The following is a 22,901-nucleotide window of genomic DNA, read 5'->3' on the forward strand; positions in this document are numbered from 1 at the left end:
ACATTTATTGTCCTTCATTACCGCTGAGATAACTACTACTGTTCAACACATTATTCAATTAAAAAAAAATCAACACAACAATCATTTAGAGGCTTTCTTTATCTTCATGGCAAAAAACAAAGTGTTCATTATACTGACATTACAGGGAGCAAGGTCACTTTATTACATACTGTTTTCCACAATTGTTTCATGATTGTACTAGTTGGAGGATGCCGTGTAAATCAAATACTGCAGGCTCAACAATTGCCAGTGGTGGTGGAGGGCAGTAACTGAGGCTGCCCTCTGTGGTAATCCCAGCGAGACACTCTGATTAAGGGATTACTGCTGCAACTAATTTCAAAGGCTGGGATAGCCCAGACCAGAGCCAGGAGGCAAAAGAGGAGAGGAAGTCGTGTGGATGACTGGACTGTGAACTGCCAAAACAAGGACAGAGGGTGGATGGAGCTAAAACAAAAACATGTTGACGATAAGCACTGGTCTCTCTCACAATGGCTTCCAGCGCTGACTTTGTTTTGTATGTGTTACCAGGCCAACGTTTTTCTAAGACAGGATGCCTCAAAGTCACCGAAAACCCCCCCTTTGAAAGGGAGGCTGACAAGAGCCTCAAACAGCTTCAACTTTGAGAGGTGCTCTAGAAAGCCATACAGTTACTTCCCAGAAGCCTCAGAGGATGTATATCTCCAGGGGGACCAAATCTCCTGGCTTCATATTGCTCTGATTAAACAGTGAAAAGCCAGCGGACAGACAGATGGTAGCGTGAAAAACTAGGACTTTCAAAAATTCCATGCAAACGCACTTTCTGTGCCGGAGCGTATGTCGACTTTCATTTAAAGCTCTGCCTTCTCACAGTAAAGCCGTTTCATGGGGATAGGCAGCTATCACAGGAGTGGCGGATGTGTCTGGTGTTGTTTTCATAAACACTGAATGTGACGAGAGCCGAATCCACTGTCTTTGAAACTAGTTCAGCTCAAAAAAGGAGGCCACTTCATTCTGAGACAGTACATGTGGGACTTCGGTGGATGGTCTGATTTGTCTGCTGTTAAGTGACAAAATCGTCTAACATTTGCTCACTGCAGATGAAATCCATTTTGAGCTCTGGACTGCAGCTATATTCTGGATCATTGCTGTGGTAATACACACAGTACATTCCTCCATGGCATTGCAGTACCTTGCTATTGAAGCATCTGCTGGGTCTGGTCTAGCCTTGACCTTTGATGTTCTAATTAAAGCAGAAAGGAGAACATATTGTCAGATAAGCTCAAGAGTCTGCTCCGTGAATACAGCTTCATTCTGCCGGTTGAAGGCTGATGGACCTCTTTTATTAAATGAAAAGCTTGGGTCAGACTATTTAACCACAATGTCGGAGACCTTTGTTGCATCTCATTCCCTCAGTCTCTCCCCTCATTTCCTGTCATGTTTCTGCTGTTGACTCTCTAGTAAAAGGCATAAAATGTCCCAAAAAATACTTTTAACACCTTTTAATACTTTAACTTTCACACCATCCCTCCCTCAGATTCCCACCCCTCCCTGTGCAGGACGAGAATCCTCTCCAACCTGCGAATATTGCCAACCGTTGACACTTTTGATTTGAGCAAGAATTATTATATAAAGATCATCAACCACAAACATCATCCACGCACAATCAAATCTGTAGCACTTTTCTAACCCTACACGCTTGAATTCTGCTAGAATCGTCCCTCACAGCAAATTTAGAAAATGCATCAGAGGAGCGACGTGGAGCTGGTAGTCAGAGGTAACCGGCCATGAGCAGCTACTACTGCGTTTCTCTGGAGGAGCTCTGACAGTCACTAGAAGCACATTCATGGCCATTTGAGAGAGTCACTGCGTGGGTATCTGTGCCAGTACATAGACGTAGCCCTGCTGTTTGTCGCAGTTAACATTACTGTTCGTGAAGCCCTAAATATCGTGTTGAATGTATAAACAGTTATTGGGTGGTCCATGTGTTGTGTTTACTGCCACTGCAGAGGAATCGTGTTCGTGCATGACGCCATTTTCCGCCGGTGCTTATCAGGCTCGGTTTAGTTTCTTTACATTTGTTCTTAGTACATTATCATTACATTGCTGCCCTTTTTGACTGCTGCCCCTCCGTCATTGACAGAACATCATGATGTTGATTGCACTCTATATTGGCGCTCTTTCCTACTTACTGTAATGTACAGCAACTGCTGCACAACAATTTGCCTCAGGATAAATAAAGTTCTGTCTTATCTTAGTCCGTTCAGGTCGACCGTATTTAGGATTGGGTCTCTTTTTCTTAAAAATTAATTTATGCACTTGGAGTTTTTCCAATGTTCATCACATTGTCCATCGCAGACTCTGGATGAAAGAAGTATAATTTGGGCTTTATTCAGAATTTGAGTAACTTCTTAAAAGTCACCCTCCCTACACTTTGAGCAGTCTTCATGTCAGCAACTGTCTTGAGGGAAAAGATGATTTGTGAATAACTTTAGTCTTTACTAACAGTGTTCTCCCACATAGGACCACAACAGAATCATAAATAATGACAAAGTGGGACATCGGACACAATTAATATTCCAGGGGGATGTGAGTGATAAAACATGTTCCTCTGTAACTAAGGCATGTTCGCCAGCTCCCAATTACAAGAGATGGTTCATAAGAGAGCCCCTAGCCTCCCACTCTACTCATAAAACCAGATGTAGGACTGTATGTGTATTCTTTCATTACACTCCAAACTCACAGGAAACAAAGTTGTGCACATTCAAACACAGAAATGCCCCTCAAAGACGTTATCTTAATTATTGGGGAACAAAAGCAACATCTGCAACAGAAAACAGTCTGTGTTTGGGGCTGTGATTATGGGGCAGAAGGACAAGGGGAGGATTAAAATCACTACATTGCACACGCAACATCAAAACCACCATATCTCCCATTGACAAATGAATAGCTCATCCGTATTTAATCATTATTAAGTATCCGCTTTGTGCAGAATGTTTTCGTTTGTCGTCAGATTTAATGCTATTTTACCGCTCAAAGTGTATTAATTGCTCATTAATTAAACTGTCTTTATTCTCTGCAGATTGCTCTATGGTACTACAGATGAAATGGTCACTAATTTTTTGAGATGCACCAGCTACGTGTGAAAACAGCCCCTGGAGTGTGGGAGTGATAGAAGTGTGTGGGCAGGTGGACATTAATGCTGCTACGCGCTCCTCTACTGGCAGTGTTTCCTCTCTCCTGTGCAGCATCCTACTTCTGCAGGACGGCCTGAGGGAAGTCCTCATTAATAAAGCCCTTGAGGGGTTTGCTTGTTCCAAACAAAGCAAGCTTGACCTTGAACTAGAGGACATGACTAATCATGGTTCAACTATCACTGAATGTTGATGTGGTTGATCACCCTAATAAAACTCAGTGTAACTGGGTGGAGATATGGTGTACTACACAGCTATACTGTTGCTTAAAGTCAAACTAAAATCTGACGTTCTGCAGTCAAACATCTGTGTCAAGGTGATCTATCATGACATTCATTATTAATCATTATTATGTATCAGTTTTCTGTAACTAAAAGGAAGAAAAAAAGAGACTGAGTGGGCGGGCCAGAGTTCCTGTTTGATTGACAGCTAAGCTGGCAGGAGCATGAAACACAGTGTAAAATAACTTGCACTAATAACTGGAGCTTAAAAGCCAAAGCCAAGAACAGTTGACTTTTGCAGGTAGTGGCAGTGGCAGTGACTGAACGGCTGTAAGCTGCTGTAAGTGGTGCTACACTTGATACCTGGGCACTTGTATACAGTAATGCAGTGACAATAGATTAGTATACCAGCTGTTTCCAACCAGTCCAGCACAACACATTAATATTTTACCACTTTACCCCGATGAGGACCTCTAATTCAACGTGCAGGAAGTGATAAACAGGCTCACCAGTTTCTCTGTCAGTACAAATGGTGCAAAAGCACTATATGCTGGATGCAAGTTCCATACTGATCCATTAAAAAGGCACCACCAAATTATCTCTCAAAACATACAAACACATAGATAGACAGAAAGATATTATGGTCTCAAAAGAGAATAAAAGCCAATATTCTGATATTGGCCCAATTCATTTAGGGTTGGGATGATGATATATACATTTTTTAAAAGAACATATCAAGACAAACTTATCAATCTTTTATTAATTGAAAGTGGCGTATAAGTTAGTGTCTTAATTCAAACTTGCATAATGCTTTGTACCATTGCGCCACCAAAGCGTAATCCATGACCATTACTTTCTCACAAATAATCAAAAGTGGTTGTTCAGGTACGCTAACAAAGACAAGCTAATGTTATAGCTAAAGATGACTGCCCCTGAATAATCCTGTTGACAGCTCCAAGTGTCAACTTTGGCTGCTAAGCTAACATTAGCTTCACAGACTGACTAAATTATGATGCTCAGCACTGAATTCTCCAGAGGGTCCAATTAAGGTGTTAAGCTTAAAATATTGATATGATACCTTGCTAGTAGCTACTTTGCAATCCCATCAAAGTAGCTACTATCAAATCTGCTGCCAACATTTGGAGAAAATGAGAAGCCTTATAACGTTCAGATGCAGCAAAAAAACCCAAACATAACATTTACCATTACACAAAAATAACACAGTAATTGATCTAGGGCTGCAGCTTGCAATTATTTTCTTGATCAACTGATTCATTGTTTTGTCTATAAAATGTCAGAATTGTGTTGTGAAAAACAGCCTTTGTATTCACCCAGAGCCTGAAAGGTGGTATCTTAAAATTCCTTGTTTTGTCCGACTAATAGTCCAAAACCTATAAGATTTTCAGTTCACTATCATACATAAGAAAGAAAAGCAGCAACACCTCACATAAAATCAGATTGTTTGGTATTTTTGCTTGACAAATTAATTGATTATCAAAATAGTTGCCAATTTATTTTCTTTTGATTTTCTGTTGAATTCATGTGATAGTTATCTTAATTACATTTAGCTTAGATTGCGGCTTTGACGTTATCTTCCATTTAATTTACAGTGTCCAATCAGCCGGCAGAATGCTTTTTTCATCATCAATTAGTCCTTTTAATTATTGATAAGGAAAATGGGGGACAAGAACAAAACTAGCTGTAATAAACTGCAGGTGACTTTGTGGTAAGATGTCATGATTTCATTCTGTGCATATCCACAGCAGCTCCAACGACATGGTCATTGGTGATGTCGCAGTTTTACAGTCTGTGGTTTATCCTTTAATAAATCCATCACCAGCCACTCCTCTAACACCACCTACTCTTCTAATTGTGTGTGTGTGTGTGTGTGTGTGTGTGTGTGTGTGTGTGTGTGTGTGTGTGTCATGTGTGCCGGAGGAAGCCGGATCTACCCCCTAGTTCTTTACAGCTGTGGGAGACATTTCTGTTTAATGAGGTCTAGAGAGGCTCTCCCCTCAATTACTATCTATCAGCTCTCAGAGTGTGAGTGTGTGTGTGTGTGTGTGTGTGTGTGGAGGGTCATTTAACTCCCCCTCTTACTCCTCTTGAGTCATCATCAATTCATCAGCAGTCAGTAGAAACAGTCAGTGACGTCAGACTGCTGAGAAACAAAACTTCAAACAAAACTGCATCAAATTTATATATATATATATATATATATATATATATATATATATATATATATATATATATATATATATTCATATATATATATTCATATATATATATTTATATATTTATATATTTCATTTCAACTTGATGAGAATCGAGAATGATGTGATCTGTCTTTTAGGGCCGATACTGGCAAATCGAATACAAATCAATAGTTGGTTCAGATGGCAGTATAGAGGTGACAGAAAATGTGGGGGTCGCATGCAACAAAGGTCCCCAGTGGGACTCAAAACCAGGGATGTTGCAATTAGACGGTCAGCGTCTTAAACCTCTACACCACCAGGACTCCTGCTGTTCAATAAACAAACAAAAGTTAAGTTTACATTCACGATTTCTCACCAAAACAAGGTTGAGAGGTCAAAACAAAATGAATCGCACCACAGACATCCTCATGTACATGCATGGTACAAACTAAACTTGTAAAGACACTGTTCCATAGTGCCACTAGCATTCAAAAACTCAACTTAAAACTACCTAACTGGAAGTCACAGCTGCAGCAATCCATCTGTCCACTGCTCTCTGTTGGCTTTGCAATCACAAAACTGTACGAGAAGTTGCTCAAAATCAGATTCATATATGTTGGCTAATATGAATGCCAAAAAAGAATCCTCCAGCTTTGCTAGCTTGCTACATAGCTACATGCTATCACCGAGTTAGGGTTAGATCACAAGCCCTACCTCTACCTGTGCGTGACATCTACGTGAGACACGCTGCTCACGTAAAAAATCCCAGAAATTAAAATTTTGCATAATGTACTACATAACTTTTTTTCACACACAGAAAAGTGAAATCCTTTTCACACGTTATAGTGTTACACGCATGTTTACAAATTAAGTACCACTGCAGTGATGGCGGCTTGTCTACTTCTGCCTACAACCCAGATTCGTTGCTATGTGTGCTGTGTTTTATTCACACAGCAGAATAATTTAGGTCCTACTTGGAAGTAAGCCCTCCACTCACACACACACACACACACACACACACATTGTGTTCAGGGGGATAGACTGCATCCTCTCCTGTTCAGATGTGAGTCCCAGCTGCCTGGAGGAAAATGGATTAAAACCTAACTGCCGTCATTTGAACACACACACATAAGCTCGGTCCACGCCCCCAAACCCGTTCTAGCACACCAAGTGCTTCACCCGCCCCCTATTAACACACACTCTCACACAGAGGGGATCTCTCTTCTTGCAGAAGTCTATTATTAGCTGTTCAACCCAGAGACAAACTAATGACACGTTGGGATGAATCACCAGAGCTGCAGCCTCAAACTATCATTACACTCGCAGCGCAGCTACAGTAGACAGCCATGTAGGATGCTGGCCACCACACAAACATATACGCACACTCATACCTTCAGTCTGCTTCAAGAACTGCAGCAAAAGTTCTCATCCACGAACCACCAGGCCCATGTGCAGGTTTTCATTTCAACCTGATTCAACCCCTTGATCTGACGTCCTTTAACCCCAATATTTTTTTTTGATGTCGACCGAAATGTGTGCATGGCAAGAAGTAAGCTGTCATCGGATGTCAGGTCAGATTCATAATCTTGTTAACTCATTCTTTGATCTGACAGGTGCTGATTTAAAGCTGCACAAATCATTATTTTTATATGAACACGTGAAAGGCATCGTGATGGAGACTCTGCAGTTCCCCTCAGCTCTGCAGTGCTTTTTAACATCTTTCAGCTCATTGTTTTGGTTTTACCCCCGATGCTGACCTTGTTTATTTTCTGCCAGACATGATCATCCCACACTTAACTTACAAATTCTTAGTCAATGTCACAGCAATGCCTGGCCTCATGTTACCTTGCATTAAAGTGAGGTACACAGAATTCACATTTGCTACCCGCTCAGCACCAAATGACAGCGTTAGCGACTAGCTGGTGAACATAGTGGAGCATTTAGCAGGTAAAAAGTCAGATATTTCCCTCAGCAGTTGGTGGTGACCCAAAACAGAGCTAAAACTAGAGGGAATATTGGACTAACATGCATCAGGTGGCCAGAAAGAGACTCCAAATAAATTATAATTTTGCTCCGTAACTGCTGTATGTGCAAAATAACCAACTGTTTGATAACACAAATATGTGTTTCTGCTGGCCCAAAGTGGCAAAAATAACTTATTATCAAATTTTGCCAGACTTAGACGTGTTGAGACCACATTAAAACATTAGAGATCTAGGGGTGCCTTGGTGGCCTGGGGGTTATAGCAGCGACAGAGATGTTTAGCTTCTTTCAGCTCATCATTTTGGTTTTCCTGCCCGAAACTTCACAGGTTCGCTCTCACTGCCTCAGCGGCAAAAAAGCCTTTACAAACATCCATCTCTAATAACTTAATAATAATAATAATAATAGTAATAAAACTTTTGTTAAATAAAAAAGGTTATCAGTTTCACATTTTGTTGAATAAAAAGGGTAATTGGGGAGTATCAGTACTGAAACGCGGGTATTGCATCTGCACTAATATCAAAACATTTCTAACAATACTCATCCCAGAGTTTGCTTGACACAGGTCCTTATTGATTTGCAGCATTGCCCACACTTAATAAGACAACCAGACATTAAAAGGGATATTTACCAGAAAGCATCTCACAGTATTTATTACCATGTTTTCACAGTGAAATCCAAAGAACTTGGTGTACTGCTTGCAATGGCTCTGCTGTTGTCTAAACCACCGTTATCAAACTGCCAGTCTGAGTGAAACATGGCTAGCCTGTTTCCTGCTGCATTCACACTGACTACAAAACACCATTATTACTCTGTGCAAGGACGCCTGGGTTGTTACCATGACAACTGATGTATATGATGTAGTGTCAAAGCAAAACACACAGATCAGTCGTCGGCGACACATGTACATTTTCACTGTAGACTGTGAGCCCAGAAATGCACAGAGCTCAGCTTTAACTGGCAGCAGGCAATGTTGTTAATGGGAGCATTAGTGATACATTAGATCGTGTATCAGCTCTGAATGAGAGTTGATACATGATCTGTGTTCCCTGAAACTCCTGTACCAGCAAAGGAGTCTGCAGGTTTGACGCCAACCGAATACTGTAGAGCAGCTCGTTTTCAGCTGATGGAAACGCTTTAAGACAACACTGAAATCCTGGATGTCAGTCAGTGAGTTTGTCCGTTTGTGTGTAAGATATTGACATGAAATGTGCTGAGAATATTCCTCTTAATTAGGCAACAGAATACGTCATTGGTCCGTGCCCTCCAGAACGAAATATATAACCGCTTTCTGATCTTGGACCACTACGGTAAAGGTTTGTTTATGTTTAAAGTACTTGGTAAGGTTTAGGAAAACATCATGGTTTGGGGCAAAATATCTATTTGGGTTACGGTGTTTGTGGCCACCTCATTAACATAAGTCAAATATTCTCTCTCATTTAGCTCTGTTATGGTCTCCACCAACACCTGAGGGAAATATCTGACTCTTTAGCTGCTAAATGTTCCACTATGTTCACCAGCTAGTCACTCAGCGGCCTGCTTCGGCCTAAAACAAGGCTATGAGAGCAGTGAGAGTGAGCCAAAATGGTAAAGTTGTGGGCCAGACAGCTTAACAATGAGCTGAAACTGTAAAGCTCCACAAAACCGAGGGAAGCAGCAGATTCAGGTGAGGTTCATCACTACGAGCGACCCCTTTCATACCTTGTTATTATAAAAAATATCCATTATAGAAGTTTAGGGCAACAATTGTGGCCAAACTTGATTGTCGGTTGGAAACAGGAAACAAACATTGATCTCCAGCGTTAAAGTCTGGCGTTTTGTTGCCCCATCCATCCACCCCGACCTCTCCTCACATCCAACCCTCTGCAGACTTTGCAGCTCTGTAATAATGTCACACTACTTCCTCCTCCGCTCCCGAAGGACAGGAGTCATAATTACTGTGGCTTTGTGGTTTTTGGCCATTTGCTGAAAAGACTGATGTTCTTGTTTTTCTGGGAAGGACCCTGTGGGATATTCATGTTCCTCAGAGGACGATTCCTCATGATCGCTGGGAACCTCTGACCTTTCTTCTAGCATCACATCAAAATCAACCAGCTCAAAAACTGTCAGCTGGGAACATAAAACAGCCAAAACATGAGTGCCCCTCTTGACCTTGTGAGCAGCTGGAACAGCTAGCTCCTGGTAGGGTCTCTTAAGATAAACTGCTCAATGGAGAGGGGCCAAAGAGTGATTCATAGACTCCAACAACCCAAATATACTGTATAAGATGCTACCTTGGCCAGAAAAGAGAGACAGAGGGACATTTTACAAAGCAAGCTTAGGCGGTGAGCTGTGGTTATTTTGGTAAGTTTGGCTAATGGCCGTTTCACAAAGCCAGATTGGATGGACTTCAGCTTTCAGCCAACCCTGGTCAGGAGCAGGAGCCACACTGAGGAATCACACACACCTATCGTACTGCTTTGGAGAGCTGTCCACTAAAAAAAATTACAACATCCAGTCATCGTGTAATCACACATTTCTGCCTCGTCTCAGCTTTGTTCGACATCAAAAGGCTTGTAGTTGTCAGGGAGCCCAGAGAGTTGTTAAAAACCCTATTTTTGATCTTTTCTTCTTGTATTTTCCACTGGTGAAAGAAGTACTAAGATCCCTTAATTAAGTAAAAGTAGAAATGCCACAATGTAAAATATATTCCATTACAAGTAAAAGTCCTGAAAAAATGTACATATGTAATATACATAAGTATTATCAACTAAATGTATTGAAAGTATCAAAAGTATTCATCATGCTAGACTCCCCCTTTCATGATGTTATATTATCTATATTACATTAGTGGATTATTATTATTAGTGATGCATTGACATGTTAACCATCCTTAACATATTTCATAAATTGATCATCACCGTTTTGTATGTAAAATCTTAATCTGCAAAGTAACACAGCTGTCAGACAAATGTAGTCGAGTAAAAAGTACATTTCCCTCTGAAATGTGGTGGAGTAGAAGTATAAAGTAGCAGAAAATGGAAATACTCAAGTAAAGTACAAGTGCTTGAGTAAATGTACTTAGTTAAATTCCACCACTGGTATTTTCCATTAGTTCATATTGTTCAGCCCAAGAACTTGTGTGACTTCTATGCACAGCACAGGGAGGCAAAATGGATGAAATCTTCTATCATGGTATTTTCTGGGAACAGAGAAACAGATTATAGATAAAACAGCCACTGGGGAACATCCTGTTTTGGCTAATGCCGTGAATAACATCCTTGACAGATCTGTCAAATACACAACAACTGTAAAAAGGGACAGTTACTTCAATAAAAACGGTATATCGCAGTTCATATCATCTGGGGGCTCCAGATTCAAACTACAGGATAGGGGCTCGTCTTTCTGCTTTACTGGAGCGGTACACAGTGAGAGACACCAGGTGGTGAGGGGGGGGACACTCACACTCATCCAGCTGACAGTTTAAACAAATATGAGAGTGGGACGAAGATTGAATTCAGTCTGTGCTTTAAGTACGGAGCTGCAGTTATTCGTGTTTGGACGTGGGTTAGCCCTGCTTCCAGTCTTGATGCTTCCAAACAGCTAGACTGGCTTTATCTGCTTCGTAGCTGTTTCTTGGCAAAAACAGTTATGTGACTGTGCTCGGCTTTCTGGAGTGTAGCAGTCACAGTGAGGTTGCCAGGTTTGGTACCATCGTGCCTGCTGTATCTGGCAACCCGCACTATAGTTGGAGACTCTGCACAGAAGTACTGGGCAAATGGATTAACTAGTGTTTGTCAAGATGTAGTAGCAGCAGCAGTAGTAGCTCCTCCTAAAACCACCAATTGACATTTTATACATTTTTGTTTGTGTTTAAATAAACAAGATACAACGTGTGAATTAGTGAATTTTAGAGGTGTTTTTGAACTTTGGACAGAGCCATACTAGCTGTTTCCCCCTTTCTTTATGCTAAGCTAAGCTAACCACATCCATCTACCTTACTGAGCACGCAGACAAGCCAGACTAGCTGTTTCCCCCGTCTTTATGCTAAGCTAAGCTGAGCTAACGACATCCATCTCTTTACTGAACCAGCAGACAAGCCAGACCATTTGTTTCTCCCTGTCTTTATGCTAAGCTAAGCTAACCACATCCATCTCCTTACTCACCAGCGTATTCCCCAAAGTATTGAACTACTCCTTTCAGCGAAACGGGTGTTGCACGAGGTCATTAAAATGTGAGCACCTCCTCATTTAACATCCAACAACTACATCCCCCCCCATGAGTCTTAGACACAGGCACGCTATCGAAAAGTCATGGTAGCTGTAGTTGTTGGATTTAAACCAAGATATACATTTAAATTGAATGGACCAAACATGTTTCCGTACAAAACCTAATGATCTATTTTAATTTTTTTCCATCGACAGTAAACAGGCACGTGTGTGTGCATCCTGTGAGCATATAATTGGAGGGGGAGGGGAGGGTCAGTTGTGCAAGATGTTGAGTGTCGAATGCTCAATGGCCTTATATTAAGCAGCCAATCAAATGTGACAATATGAATGTGTAGAGAAGTAATACTGATCTGCTCCAACAGGTCAAACGTGTGAACAAGAGCGTTCTGCTCTCCAGCTCAGTGAAAACACCTGACAGCACTACTGGCTGCATGTGATCCACCCTGCCACCAACACATGCTCCCCGTCTCTGCTGGAGTGCATCCTGACCTTCTGAGACATATGTGCCTATAGGGTCTGCATGCAAACTGGCCAGTAAACTCTTTCTCTCTCTTTTTTTTGGGAGACATACATGCAAAGCAGCAGTCCCCTTGCCACTAGGTGCCCTAGATGAGTCCTTCCACCCTGTTCTTCCCAGCACAGTTTCTGCACCTATTTTGGATTCAAAACCAGGGCAGGCAGCAGAGCTCAGGGCAGAGCTCTCTCAGCCAAGTTTGTCCACGTCTGAAACACTAGACTGCGAAGAATTTAATTCAGTGGCTGTCAAATTTAAATGACATAGTATAAGTAGAGTTATTTGTATGAATCTGGTTGAGAACGTGCATCTGGAGTTCCCTTCCTTAATTAAAATGCCATCTTTCCTTTGCAGTCCCTTTTAAAAAAGGGGAACACAATGAGATTTTAGGGTGAAAAGCATGAGCATGAGCAGCATTTCAGCCTCTTACAATTCGGTCTGTGTCTCGGATTTTAAAGTGTAACGACCAGTCTAACGATTGAGGCTAATAACGTAACCGGTGAGGTTATTTTTAGCCTGCATGAAGATGCGCTCAGCAGTGATGGCGATGGCTTCCTCCCCCTCCTACACCATGATGACGTCGTGCTGTTACGCAAATCCAGGGGTTCACCTTTTGCAGACCTCCAGCTCTGTCAAAATGTGTGGCATGAAATAAGAGGGAGTACACACACACGTATATATTTATATAACACAGGAATGCGACACAGCCCTGGTCGCGTGTCAGCTTTTAACTTCTGCTTCAGCTTTAATTCCTCATAATAAAAGACACTTGTCTAAACTTGGTGTTGGACACACCCAGCGTGCCATGAAGTGGGTAGCCTGGCTGGCATCCCCCTGCGAGGCATCCCGGCTTATCAGATGAGGACCCGGCCGGGGTCGCAGCCCGCTCACCTCCACACAGCTCACACACAGCAACATACTGACGGCGAAAACACCGCCATTTAGCCGCTACACTGACTTCATTTCATACACCGGCGCTAAAACGCGCGGAAATAACAACATGCCATGACAGAAAGTGTTCACTTAACTATTTGTAGAGGTGTTGGAGACACAGGTCGAGGCATTCCCCCTCCACCTCGTCCTCAGTCACCAGGTCCGACAAGGGGCGCATCGGCACCGGGTCGCTCTCCTGCAGAGGCATTCTCATCTCCCGAAGAAAGAGCTCCAGGAACCGTCGGAAGGTTTTCTCCTCTGCTGTAGAGCCGGCCATCATTTCTCATTCCTGGACAGACAGAGACAGCTCCGCCCGTCAGTAACTCTAACTTGCCGGGCAAGAAGAGAAGAGTCAGTACACTAACCGAACTAGTTGGACTCTCGGTGCACTATCAGACTACCTGAATGAATGTGTAGTACCGGAGGAGCAGAGCCGTTGACTACCGGGGTGTCTGAAAACAGCGGACCTGACTGGATGAGCGGGACCGTGGTGTCTACGATTATACTACTGGACTCGCGGTCACAAGCTGGACTGAGCCCCCATTCAGAGCCGAGCGGGAACGCGCATCGCGTTATCGGGGATTTCGGATGATCAGAGGGCGGTGACGTCAGAGAGAACGCAGCGGTTTACGTAGAGGTCGTGAACGCGCACGCAGCGCTGACGTCTGAGATCTTTTTTTGTAGACGTTATGAAGGTGGCCTGTTTTATGATGTCTGCAGTTCAGAACAAAAACAGCATTATATCATAAATCTTTTTTTTTTATCATCTCAGCAAGGTTTCACTCTCGCAAAAGTAAACTTTATAACAAAAACTTTATTTAAAATGTTCATGTTCAAACAATGGTGGAGTGTAACTTACTCAAGTACTGGACCTAAGTACACATTCGAGGTACTAGTACTGTATTTGAGTATTTCCATTTTATGCAACTTTATACTTTATAAAATGTTGTACTTTTTGCTGCACTGCATTTGTCTGACAGCTTTAGTTACTAGTTACTTTTCAGATTACAATCATTTAATACACTTCCTGCCCATGTATCTCCAAATGTAGTGACTCCCACTTCTTAAGATTTAAAACTCCTTGTATTAGCTGGAAAATGCATCTCCACAAAGCTGAGAACATATTGATGAAAATGTTATTCTTTTGGAAACACGCCAGTGCTCATCTACAGTAAAGGAGGATTGTTTTTTATAGATAAAAAAAGCTTCAAAAACTATTCATTCCTGTTTTTGTTTGAAATTTTTATATGAATCAAAATTGTTGATAATTCGATAAATAGTTTGTGGTCATTTTGTGATTCATGCAATTTGTACTTGTAGGAGGCGAACATATAAAAGATTGACAAAATTTACATATAATACAGATATAATGTAATGCATTCATGATCAGTCAAAACTTTAAATTAAGATATCTCTAATTACATTCTGACTAGTAAGAATTAAGCATTATGTTGAATCTCATTAGAGAAATCTGCAAGTCAGTTTTGCCTATCCAAATGTGAATGCCAGATATGTTCAAATTATGACTTGTCAAATCTTTAATTCAACATGTCATTAATGTGGTTTTGGCCAGATATCTTTCATTCAGCATGTTTTAAGATATCTTAATTACCTTTTTGGAAACCTCAGACTTTTTCAGTGTGGCTTCCAGTTATATTCTGGCTTTTAACAAATGAGGATGCTTCATTATAGCAGGGTGATATATATAGTAAGTGACCATGTGACTTGTCTCAAAGGCTTTTAACTGCAGCATTGAAAGTCTTGAATAACTGATGAAGAGCACGATGGCTTGAACCGTCTCATCATATGAATGCACAAGTGGACGTAGTGCAGTGCTGTATTTTTTATTATTTTCCACATTTGTCTTGTCACATGTCTGGAAAATATTTAGCTGTCCTTCTTTCTTTCCTGCTGACACACACATGTCCATTTCATCCGTTTACAAGTGTGTGTCTGTGTGTTCTGCTTATTGTTTATTGGATGCTGATTGGATGTTCTGGCACTGGCCAGTCTGTGGTGGCCAGTGCTATCCTCTATGCTGTTGCATGCTGGGGCAGCAGGCTGAGGGTGGCGGACTCCAACAGACTCAATAAACTGATCTACAAGGCCAGAGACGTTGTTGGGGTGGAGCTGGACTCTCTGATGGTGGTGTCAGAGAGGAGGATGCTGTCCAAGCTGCGGGTCATCTTGGACAATGTCTCAAATCCTCTCCATGACATACTGGTCGGACACAAGAGCAGCTTCAGTGGGAGACTCATTCCTCCCAAATGTACAACTGAGCACCACAGGAAATCATTCCTGCCTGTGGCCATCAAACTGTTCAACTCCTCCCTCTGAGTGTCGACACTCAACAGACTGAAAAAGTATTTCTGATTCTGATTCTGATTCTGATTGTAACTTCACTTTGATGTTTGACCTTCACAGTGCAGAATGATGCCCAGAAAATTATTGGACTCCTCTGACATTTTATAAACAAACAATTAGATTCTCAACAGATTAGTTGATAATGAAAATAATCATTAGCTGCAGCCTTAATGTGCAGAATTGAACACTTGCTGGCTGTTTTTACATTCATCCAGACAGTATTTGTGACATCAAAACTAGTTTGGACATCAATTGTGGTCCAGTATGAAACAAGTATGATGTGAAAACTTGAAACTACCAGTAGAGACATCTTTTTTCCAGCAGTTAAACTTTGGAAATGTGAAACATTTTCTATATTTTGTTATGTTTTTTTGCAGGTCTGCATGTCATTTTAAGAATTTTTAACTAGATAATTGAATTTTCTTTGCTGAAAACTCACATGAGACACAAATCATTATTCAATGCAGTGAATTTTTATGAATCTTAAAACATGTCTGGATGGGATCTTTTCCTAAACAGTCTGTCAGGTGTATGTGCCCAGAACACAACCTGTTACTGTATTATGAGTGTATTCTTTCTTCAAGATGAACGTGGAGCTTTTGGAGGTGACTCTGTCCCAATTCCTTCACTTATTCTTGTCTAACCTTGTTTTGTTTTCTGCCGGCAAAAACTAAACTAAACTAAACTGTGTGATACTCCAAGGACTTAAGTTTTAATCTTTGTATAAGTAGGCCTCCGGGTATGGAGACCCAAAGTGAAAGAAATAAACACATCATAATATAAATCATAATAAATCATATAAATAAATATACAGACACAATATCTAATAAAGCCACAAAATTGTTAAATAATCACATGTTGGCCATTCAGACCAAAGGCAACAGACAGCCAATCACATAACTGTTTGTCTTGATTAAACCGATCAAGGGTCAAAACTTTCTGATGAGAATTATCATTGTGATTAACAGTCACTGAGTTTGTAGCTGTGCAGCTGTAGTTACTAGTTACTTTACAAATTAAGACTTTAAATGCAAAGCATATGATGAGCTAGATAGACGATGAGCTAGAGATACAACAGTATATACATGCAAACAGTATATAAAATACTTAAAATTAGCTCCACCTTGACCAACTACAACAGTAAAATGATATTACACATGAATGCATCACAATAACAACAATAATAATAATTAAATACAATTAATAAAACATGTATTACAATAATATAACACTTATAGGGGACAATTTTCTGCATTGACTACTTTTACTTAATACTTCAATTAGGCTACATTTTGCTAATAATACTTACTTTACCTAATGCAGGACTTAATCTTGTAATGGAGTATTTTTTCAGTGTGTAATGGCTACTTTTACTTAAGTAAATATACTTTTCCACAAAGTGGATGAAGTAGAAAAACACAAGTAGCCGACAGTGGAACTATAAAGCAAATCTTGCATCTACTCGGACATTTTAGTTTACGAACCCGGAAATGCGTGCGTCGTTGTTTTTATACCGCTGAATTTTCAACATGAAGGAAGCAAACATGGCTTTGCCTATGGATATGGGGGATCTGCTTAAGGCAGACCTCCAGGAGGACGCTGTGTACCGGGACGACGGCCTGTGTGTTGTCGGTATTTTCGGTAAAAGCAGCATGCAGTCCGGACCGGCGAAGGAGTCTCTTATTAACACTCTGGCGGACAAACACATCTTCTCGCTGTTCAGCGAACCGGAGGACGGCGGCTCCGCGGACAGCCACATCCAGGCTTTCTACAACCAGGAGAGCCGGGTGCTGTACCTGCTGCTCTCCTCCATCTGTGACAGCCAGCAGCTGCTGCGGGCCTGTCAGTCTCTGGGCGCCGGCACCGGCCACTCCGACACCCACGAGGTCTGGAAAGGCCTGGACAGACAGCACTGCCTCCACCTGCTCTACATGTTCTCCGTGTGCCACGTCCTCCTGCTCGTCCACCCCAACCAGACCTTCGATGTGACCTACGACCGGCTCTTCCGAGCCCTGGACGCCCTGCGACAGAAGGTCCTGCCCCTGATCCGGGCTGCCATCAAAGACTGTCCGGTGTCCAAAGAGTGGAAGGTGAACTGTCGGCCCTGCCCTCCGCGCCTGCTCTTCGTTTTCCAGATGAACGGCTCTCTGAAGGTCTGGTTTTTGATAAAGTACTTTTTAAAATTAAAGCAAAGCAGGCCACCGTCTGGTTCCCCAAAACCCACAAATGCATTGTGTTCACTTACAATTAGGGCCTCAAACACAGGATTATATTAACATCACACACCAAATGTTGATATTTGCACATTTTCTTGGTCTTCAGAGTTAGCAAACTGAATATATTTGGGTTTGGGACTGCAACTTAAATATGTTAACTTTGGCACTGGGAAAATGTGATGGCCATTTTTCATGATCAGAGTTAAAAAAGGCCTTAAGTTTCATATGAATTTTAATGACGCCTCTTTTGTGTGTTATTGCAAAGGTTTCTGCAAATGGGTCCGAGTCTGGAGGAAACCCCGACAAGCCCAAAAAGCACTCTCCCAGGAGGAGGCTGCAGCATGCCCTGGAGGACCAAATTTATCGCATCTTCCGTAAAAGCAGAGTCCTGACCAACCAAAGCAGTAACTGCTTGTTCACTGTGCCCGCCAACCAAGCGTTTGTGTACGTGATACCAGCAGTAGACGAGGACCCCGTGGGTACCTTGCTTGGTCAGCTGCGGTCCAACTGTGTCTTGTGTGACCAAGACTCCACCCCGACGGTGTCGGGACCGAGGCGTTACCAGCAGATGCGACGTTCAGCTCGGCAGTCCGGCTTCAGCAGAGACCCGGGCAGCGTGTTGATGGGCGGTCAGGTGGTGGACTACAGCTTGAAGGAATTTCTCTGGCAGCACATAGAGCTGGTGCTGACCAAGAAGGGCTTTGACGACAGCGTCGGCCGCAACCCACAGCCCTCTCACTTTGAGCTGCCGACCTACTCCAAATGGGTCCAGGTCGCCTCCAGACTCCACCAAGTTCTAATTAGCAACACAGACGAAGAAATAGCAGAGCTAGCCATGAAAGTGCAAAGCCAGCTGAAGGTTTTGGAGGGTTTCCTCGATGCTGACACAAAGTTCTCTGAGAACAGGTGCCAGAAAGCTCTCCCACTGGCTCACAGCGCCTACCAGTCCAATCTTCCCCATAACTACACCACTACGGTGCACAAAAACCAGCTGGCTCAGGCCCTGCGGGTGTACAGCCAGCATGCCCGAGGCGTGGCTTTCCAGCGCTACGCAATGCAGCTTCATGAGGACTGCTACAAGTTCTGGAGCAATGGCCACCAGCTGTGTGAGGAGCGAAGCCTGACTGACCAACACTGTGTCCACAAGTTCCACCTACTGCCTCAGTCAGGTACTTCTTGCACACTGGAATCTTCCATGCAGTTTATGTTATTATTTAGTAGTGGGAAGTAACACTGTAACACAGGAAAGTTGAACATCTTCTACAAACATCAGCAGAAAGTTCTGAATGTGTTAAAGTGTCTGTATGGATACATATTTATTTATACTCAAAAGAAGTTCGACTAAAACCAATAAATCTGACATTCATTTCTGTAGGAGAGAAGCCAGACATGGATCGAAACCCGCCCATCCTGAACCACAACAGCAGGGGGCGCTCCACCAGCTCCTGTAACTGTGGCAGGAAACAGGCTCCTCGAGAGGATCCGTTCGACATCCAGGCTGCCAATTATGACTTCTACCAGGTCAGGGTTCACACTGCACTCCCCCTCCGAGGACCACAGCAGGGCAGCTCCTTTTGACTGGTTGTCACATATCTCATACCTTATAAACAGAATAGAGAAATCTCACGGTATATCCATTCAGTCAACCTTTATTTATACAGGGTGGTCCAATGATGCCAGTGGACTCTCTTTTGCAGGCGCCCTTGTGTACACAGGACAATAAAAGTAAAGGCAAAAATCCAACAATTAAACATAAATTAAAACGTGAAAAACTGCAAAGGGTGAGGATACAATAGATGAAAAGGGCATCAAAACAACATTAAACCTGCAATATCTGATTCATTTTTTTTGTTGTGAACACAACATTGACATGTCATTTACCATTTTTAAGTTGATATGGTGAACGTGACTCAAAGCAGTGCTAATAGACAACAACCAAAACAACGCTATGAGAATGAACCAAAACAGTAAAGCTGCAGCAGGACAGTTAAACAATGAGCTGAAACTGACTATAAAGCTCTGTGAAGCTGAGGGGAGCTGCAGATTCAAACAATCACTCTTATAATAAAATCTAAAATCTGAAACACATTGCCAAATTGCCAAACTCCACCTCAAATATTAGTTTTTCCACGTCTTTGTTACACATGTTCTCTTCCTGAATAGATGCTGGAGGAGAAATGTTGCGGGAAGCTGGAGAGAATTGAGTTTCCAGTGTTCCAGCCCAGCACTCCTGACCCAGCCCCAGCCTGCAATCAAGCTCAGCGACCCCCATGTGAGGCCTCAAGGTCTGGTGAGGCAGAGAGGCTGAAGGAGCCAAGCACAGCCCAGAGCCACACACCCGGAGACACCAGCCTCAGCCTGGCTCTCAGTCTAGGCCAGTCCACGGACAGCCTGGGGCCCTACGGGGAAGGAGAAGGACCCGAAGCCCAAGTTCAGCAAAAGAGGCCGAGCCTCGTTGACCGCCAGCCCTCCACTGTGGAGTACCTCCCGGGTATGATGCACTCTGGCTGCCCCAAGGGCCTGCTACCCAAGTTCTCTAGCTGGTCGCTGATCAAACTGGGCCCAGCCAAGACGTACAACTGCCATACCGGTCTGGAGCAGCCAGGTTTCCTACCCGGCTCTTCCTTCCTCTTGCCGTGGGACTTGGTGATTCGCTCTCGGTCGGAGGAGGACGCAGGACTGACGGAGCCTCTTGATGGAAACACTTCTTCATGGCCAGCCCCCAACAAATCCCTGGTGGGAAAGCGAGGGAGCACTGGAGGGCTCGGTAGGAGTCGCAGGAGGGATGATATGGCTCGGGTCTTTGTGGGGTTTGAGTATGAAGACAGCAGGGGAAGACGCTTCATCAGCTGCGGGCCTGATAAAATAGTGAAAGTGCTGGGGCCAGGGGGCTCCAAAGACCCGGCCACCAGGGTGCTAAACACCGACATGCCGCTGTACATCCCTTCCCCTTCCCAGGGCCGTGGGCTGAAGCCTCACTACGCCCAGCTGACTCGCCTTTACATTGTGGTGCCTGACACCCCGCTGGAGGTCACCCTCAACCCACAGGTAAACCGTTGACTCCACTTCTGTGACTTCTTTGTCCAGGACACTGTAGTATATGTGTATAACCTTTATTTAAACTCTCAAAAACACATTGATAGAAGCCCGCTTTTACAGTTTTATTGCCTTGAAAAACAGTTGAGCAGAGAAACTAAAATAGTCTGCAGTTTTCCTCGTTTAAATGTGAGCATCTTATCGTAAAAAACATGGGATATAGTTTCCTCAAAAAAAGCCTTAAAGGGCACTAAAAATTCTTACATATAATTACAAAAGTCTTGCCTACCATAGGCAGTAATATCATTTATTAGATGTTTTTGTATCTGATTGTTATAGACGTTAAAGACTTAATACTTAAAATGGGATTGTTTAATCCCTTTTTGTGGAGTTTCAGTCGGCACCATCAGACCTGTAGCTACAGAAGCTCATTGTGTTGGCTGTAGCAAAAACTGAAATGAGCTTAAATTAATCATTTTTAGTTGGTTCATTCATCCATCCATTTTTTGCTGCTTATCTAGGTCCAGGTGTTATTAATTTAATTAACTATATCGTTAGAAATGATTGTAATATACTGCTGGAAGGCACTGAAAAAATGTGATATAGTAATAAATGATTCTGGGTCATTTCGTCCCTGCTGGTTTTCCATCATACTCTGGATGGAAGGATCATGAAAAACATATTAAATTGCTTCTCTTTGATATCGAAAAGGTTTTAAAACCTCAAAATCTCAAATTTAACCTGTTGAATTCTGCAGAAACCCTGGATTTAGATGTGCAGTCAAAACCTCGTGGGAACAGTTTTTGCTCCTGTAATCCATCTTTAGTGCTCAGTAGTGCTTGCTGTGCACTACACTTTCCAGAGATCACTGGTTAGTCAAACAGTCATCTTTTGTAAACACTCCTCCAGCTCAAGTGACGAAGATCTGGGAATTTAAACACATTTTTCTTTTGTTCGAGACTGTGAGACTGTGAATTTGTCTAGTTTTATCATTAAGAAGCATCACATTTTCAGTTGTTTACTGACATGATACACATATTTTTAGATTCAGTTTGATGTACACCTTCTAAAGATATCATTATCTCAGATGATAAAAGTCAGAATAAATGGCCATAAATCCGCTTGTAAATCATAGAAAAAATGACACTCCTCATAACTCCAGAACTTGCCTGAGATCATCACAAATTTTAAGTTTTCTTCAGTATCAGAATAATCCAGTAATAGTTGTCTGTACATCCATGAGTACATTACAAACAGGAACTGCTAATAGCTGATTCGGCAAACTTTTATTGGTGTCAATTTGCCCAAATGTAAACAAATGTAGACTAAATGAAGGGAGCTAAAATTGTAGTCCACAGCCAACTCACTGTCTCCATGGCAACAATACACTTCCTGTGTAAAATATTTACACATAATCCAGAATGTGATATAGTGATATATGTCTGAACTTCCTGTGAGATTAGGCTAATAATTCAGTTGTATGGTATGTGTGAATATGTAGTTTTAACAGAGACTCATGAATGTATTTTTAATATAAATGTCATATTATTCCTCACAATACTGTGTTTTTTTCTGATGTGTTTTCAGGTACAGCCAGGTCCTCCTCCCTCCCCAGTTTTCCATCCAGAGCAGACAGATTTAGTGTTGCCGCCTGACAGTCTTTGGGTCCTGCGGTTCCCTTATTCCTACGCAACAGATCGCGGCCCCTGTTACCCCCCCAAAGAGAACCAGCCACTCAACAACTACAAGGTGCTGCGGGGCATCCTGAAGGCCACCACTGCTAACCCTCCACCACAGTGAACCTTTCACAGTGTGAGGGACTTCGCCTTCCTGGACCCACTCTTATTTATTTACACCCCCCAGACCTCTTCAGCCCTCATCAGGTCACTTTGGTCCAGGACAAGGGTGTTATGAAATGTGCTGTGGACATTCACAGTCCCCACGGATTTTTGAAATTCAAAGAAATTTACTGAACCCTTTCATGCTCCCCAGAGGAAGAACCCAACCTATAGTGCCACCCAAAGTTATAACTTGACATGTTTTGCTCTGAGAATAGCAAAA

The 22,901-nt window shown here is 42.4% G+C and overlaps 2 protein-coding genes across 3 annotated transcripts in view; one reads left to right on the top strand and one right to left on the bottom strand.

Moving 5' to 3' along the window:
* Window positions 1–13,501, bottom strand: part of ppm1e (protein phosphatase, Mg2+/Mn2+ dependent, 1E) — a 33,744-nt gene extending 20,243 nt beyond the window's left edge. Inside the window, exon 1 of the mRNA XM_070917616.1 lies at window positions 13,320–13,501. Within this exon, the coding sequence (XP_070773717.1) occupies window positions 13,320–13,501 (182 nt within the window). The remainder of the gene's footprint in view (window positions 1–13,319) is intronic.
* Window positions 13,181–22,688, top strand: smg8 (SMG8 nonsense mediated mRNA decay factor). 2 transcript variants are annotated; one of them, XM_070917514.1, is made up of 6 exons: window positions 13,181–13,188; window positions 17,117–17,741; window positions 18,070–18,973; window positions 19,180–19,325; window positions 19,968–20,852; window positions 22,428–22,688. In XM_070917514.1, the coding sequence occupies exons 2-6, from the start codon at window positions 17,118–17,120 to the stop codon at window positions 22,638–22,640; spliced, it is 2,772 nt and encodes a 923-aa protein (XP_070773615.1). In that variant the 5' UTR covers window positions 13,181–13,188; window position 17,117; the 3' UTR covers window positions 22,641–22,688. The 2 variants fall into 2 exon arrangements, with proteins under 2 accessions (XP_070773615.1, XP_070773614.1); XM_070917513.1 differs by lacking the exon at window positions 13,181–13,188 and having other exon boundaries at window positions 17,118–17,741.
* Window positions 22,689–22,901: the final 213 nt, after the last annotated feature.

This window comes from Enoplosus armatus, chromosome 13 (genome assembly GCF_043641665.1).
Source record: "Enoplosus armatus isolate fEnoArm2 chromosome 13, fEnoArm2.hap1, whole genome shotgun sequence".
Taxonomy (NCBI): Eukaryota; Metazoa; Chordata; class Actinopteri; order Centrarchiformes; family Enoplosidae; genus Enoplosus; species Enoplosus armatus.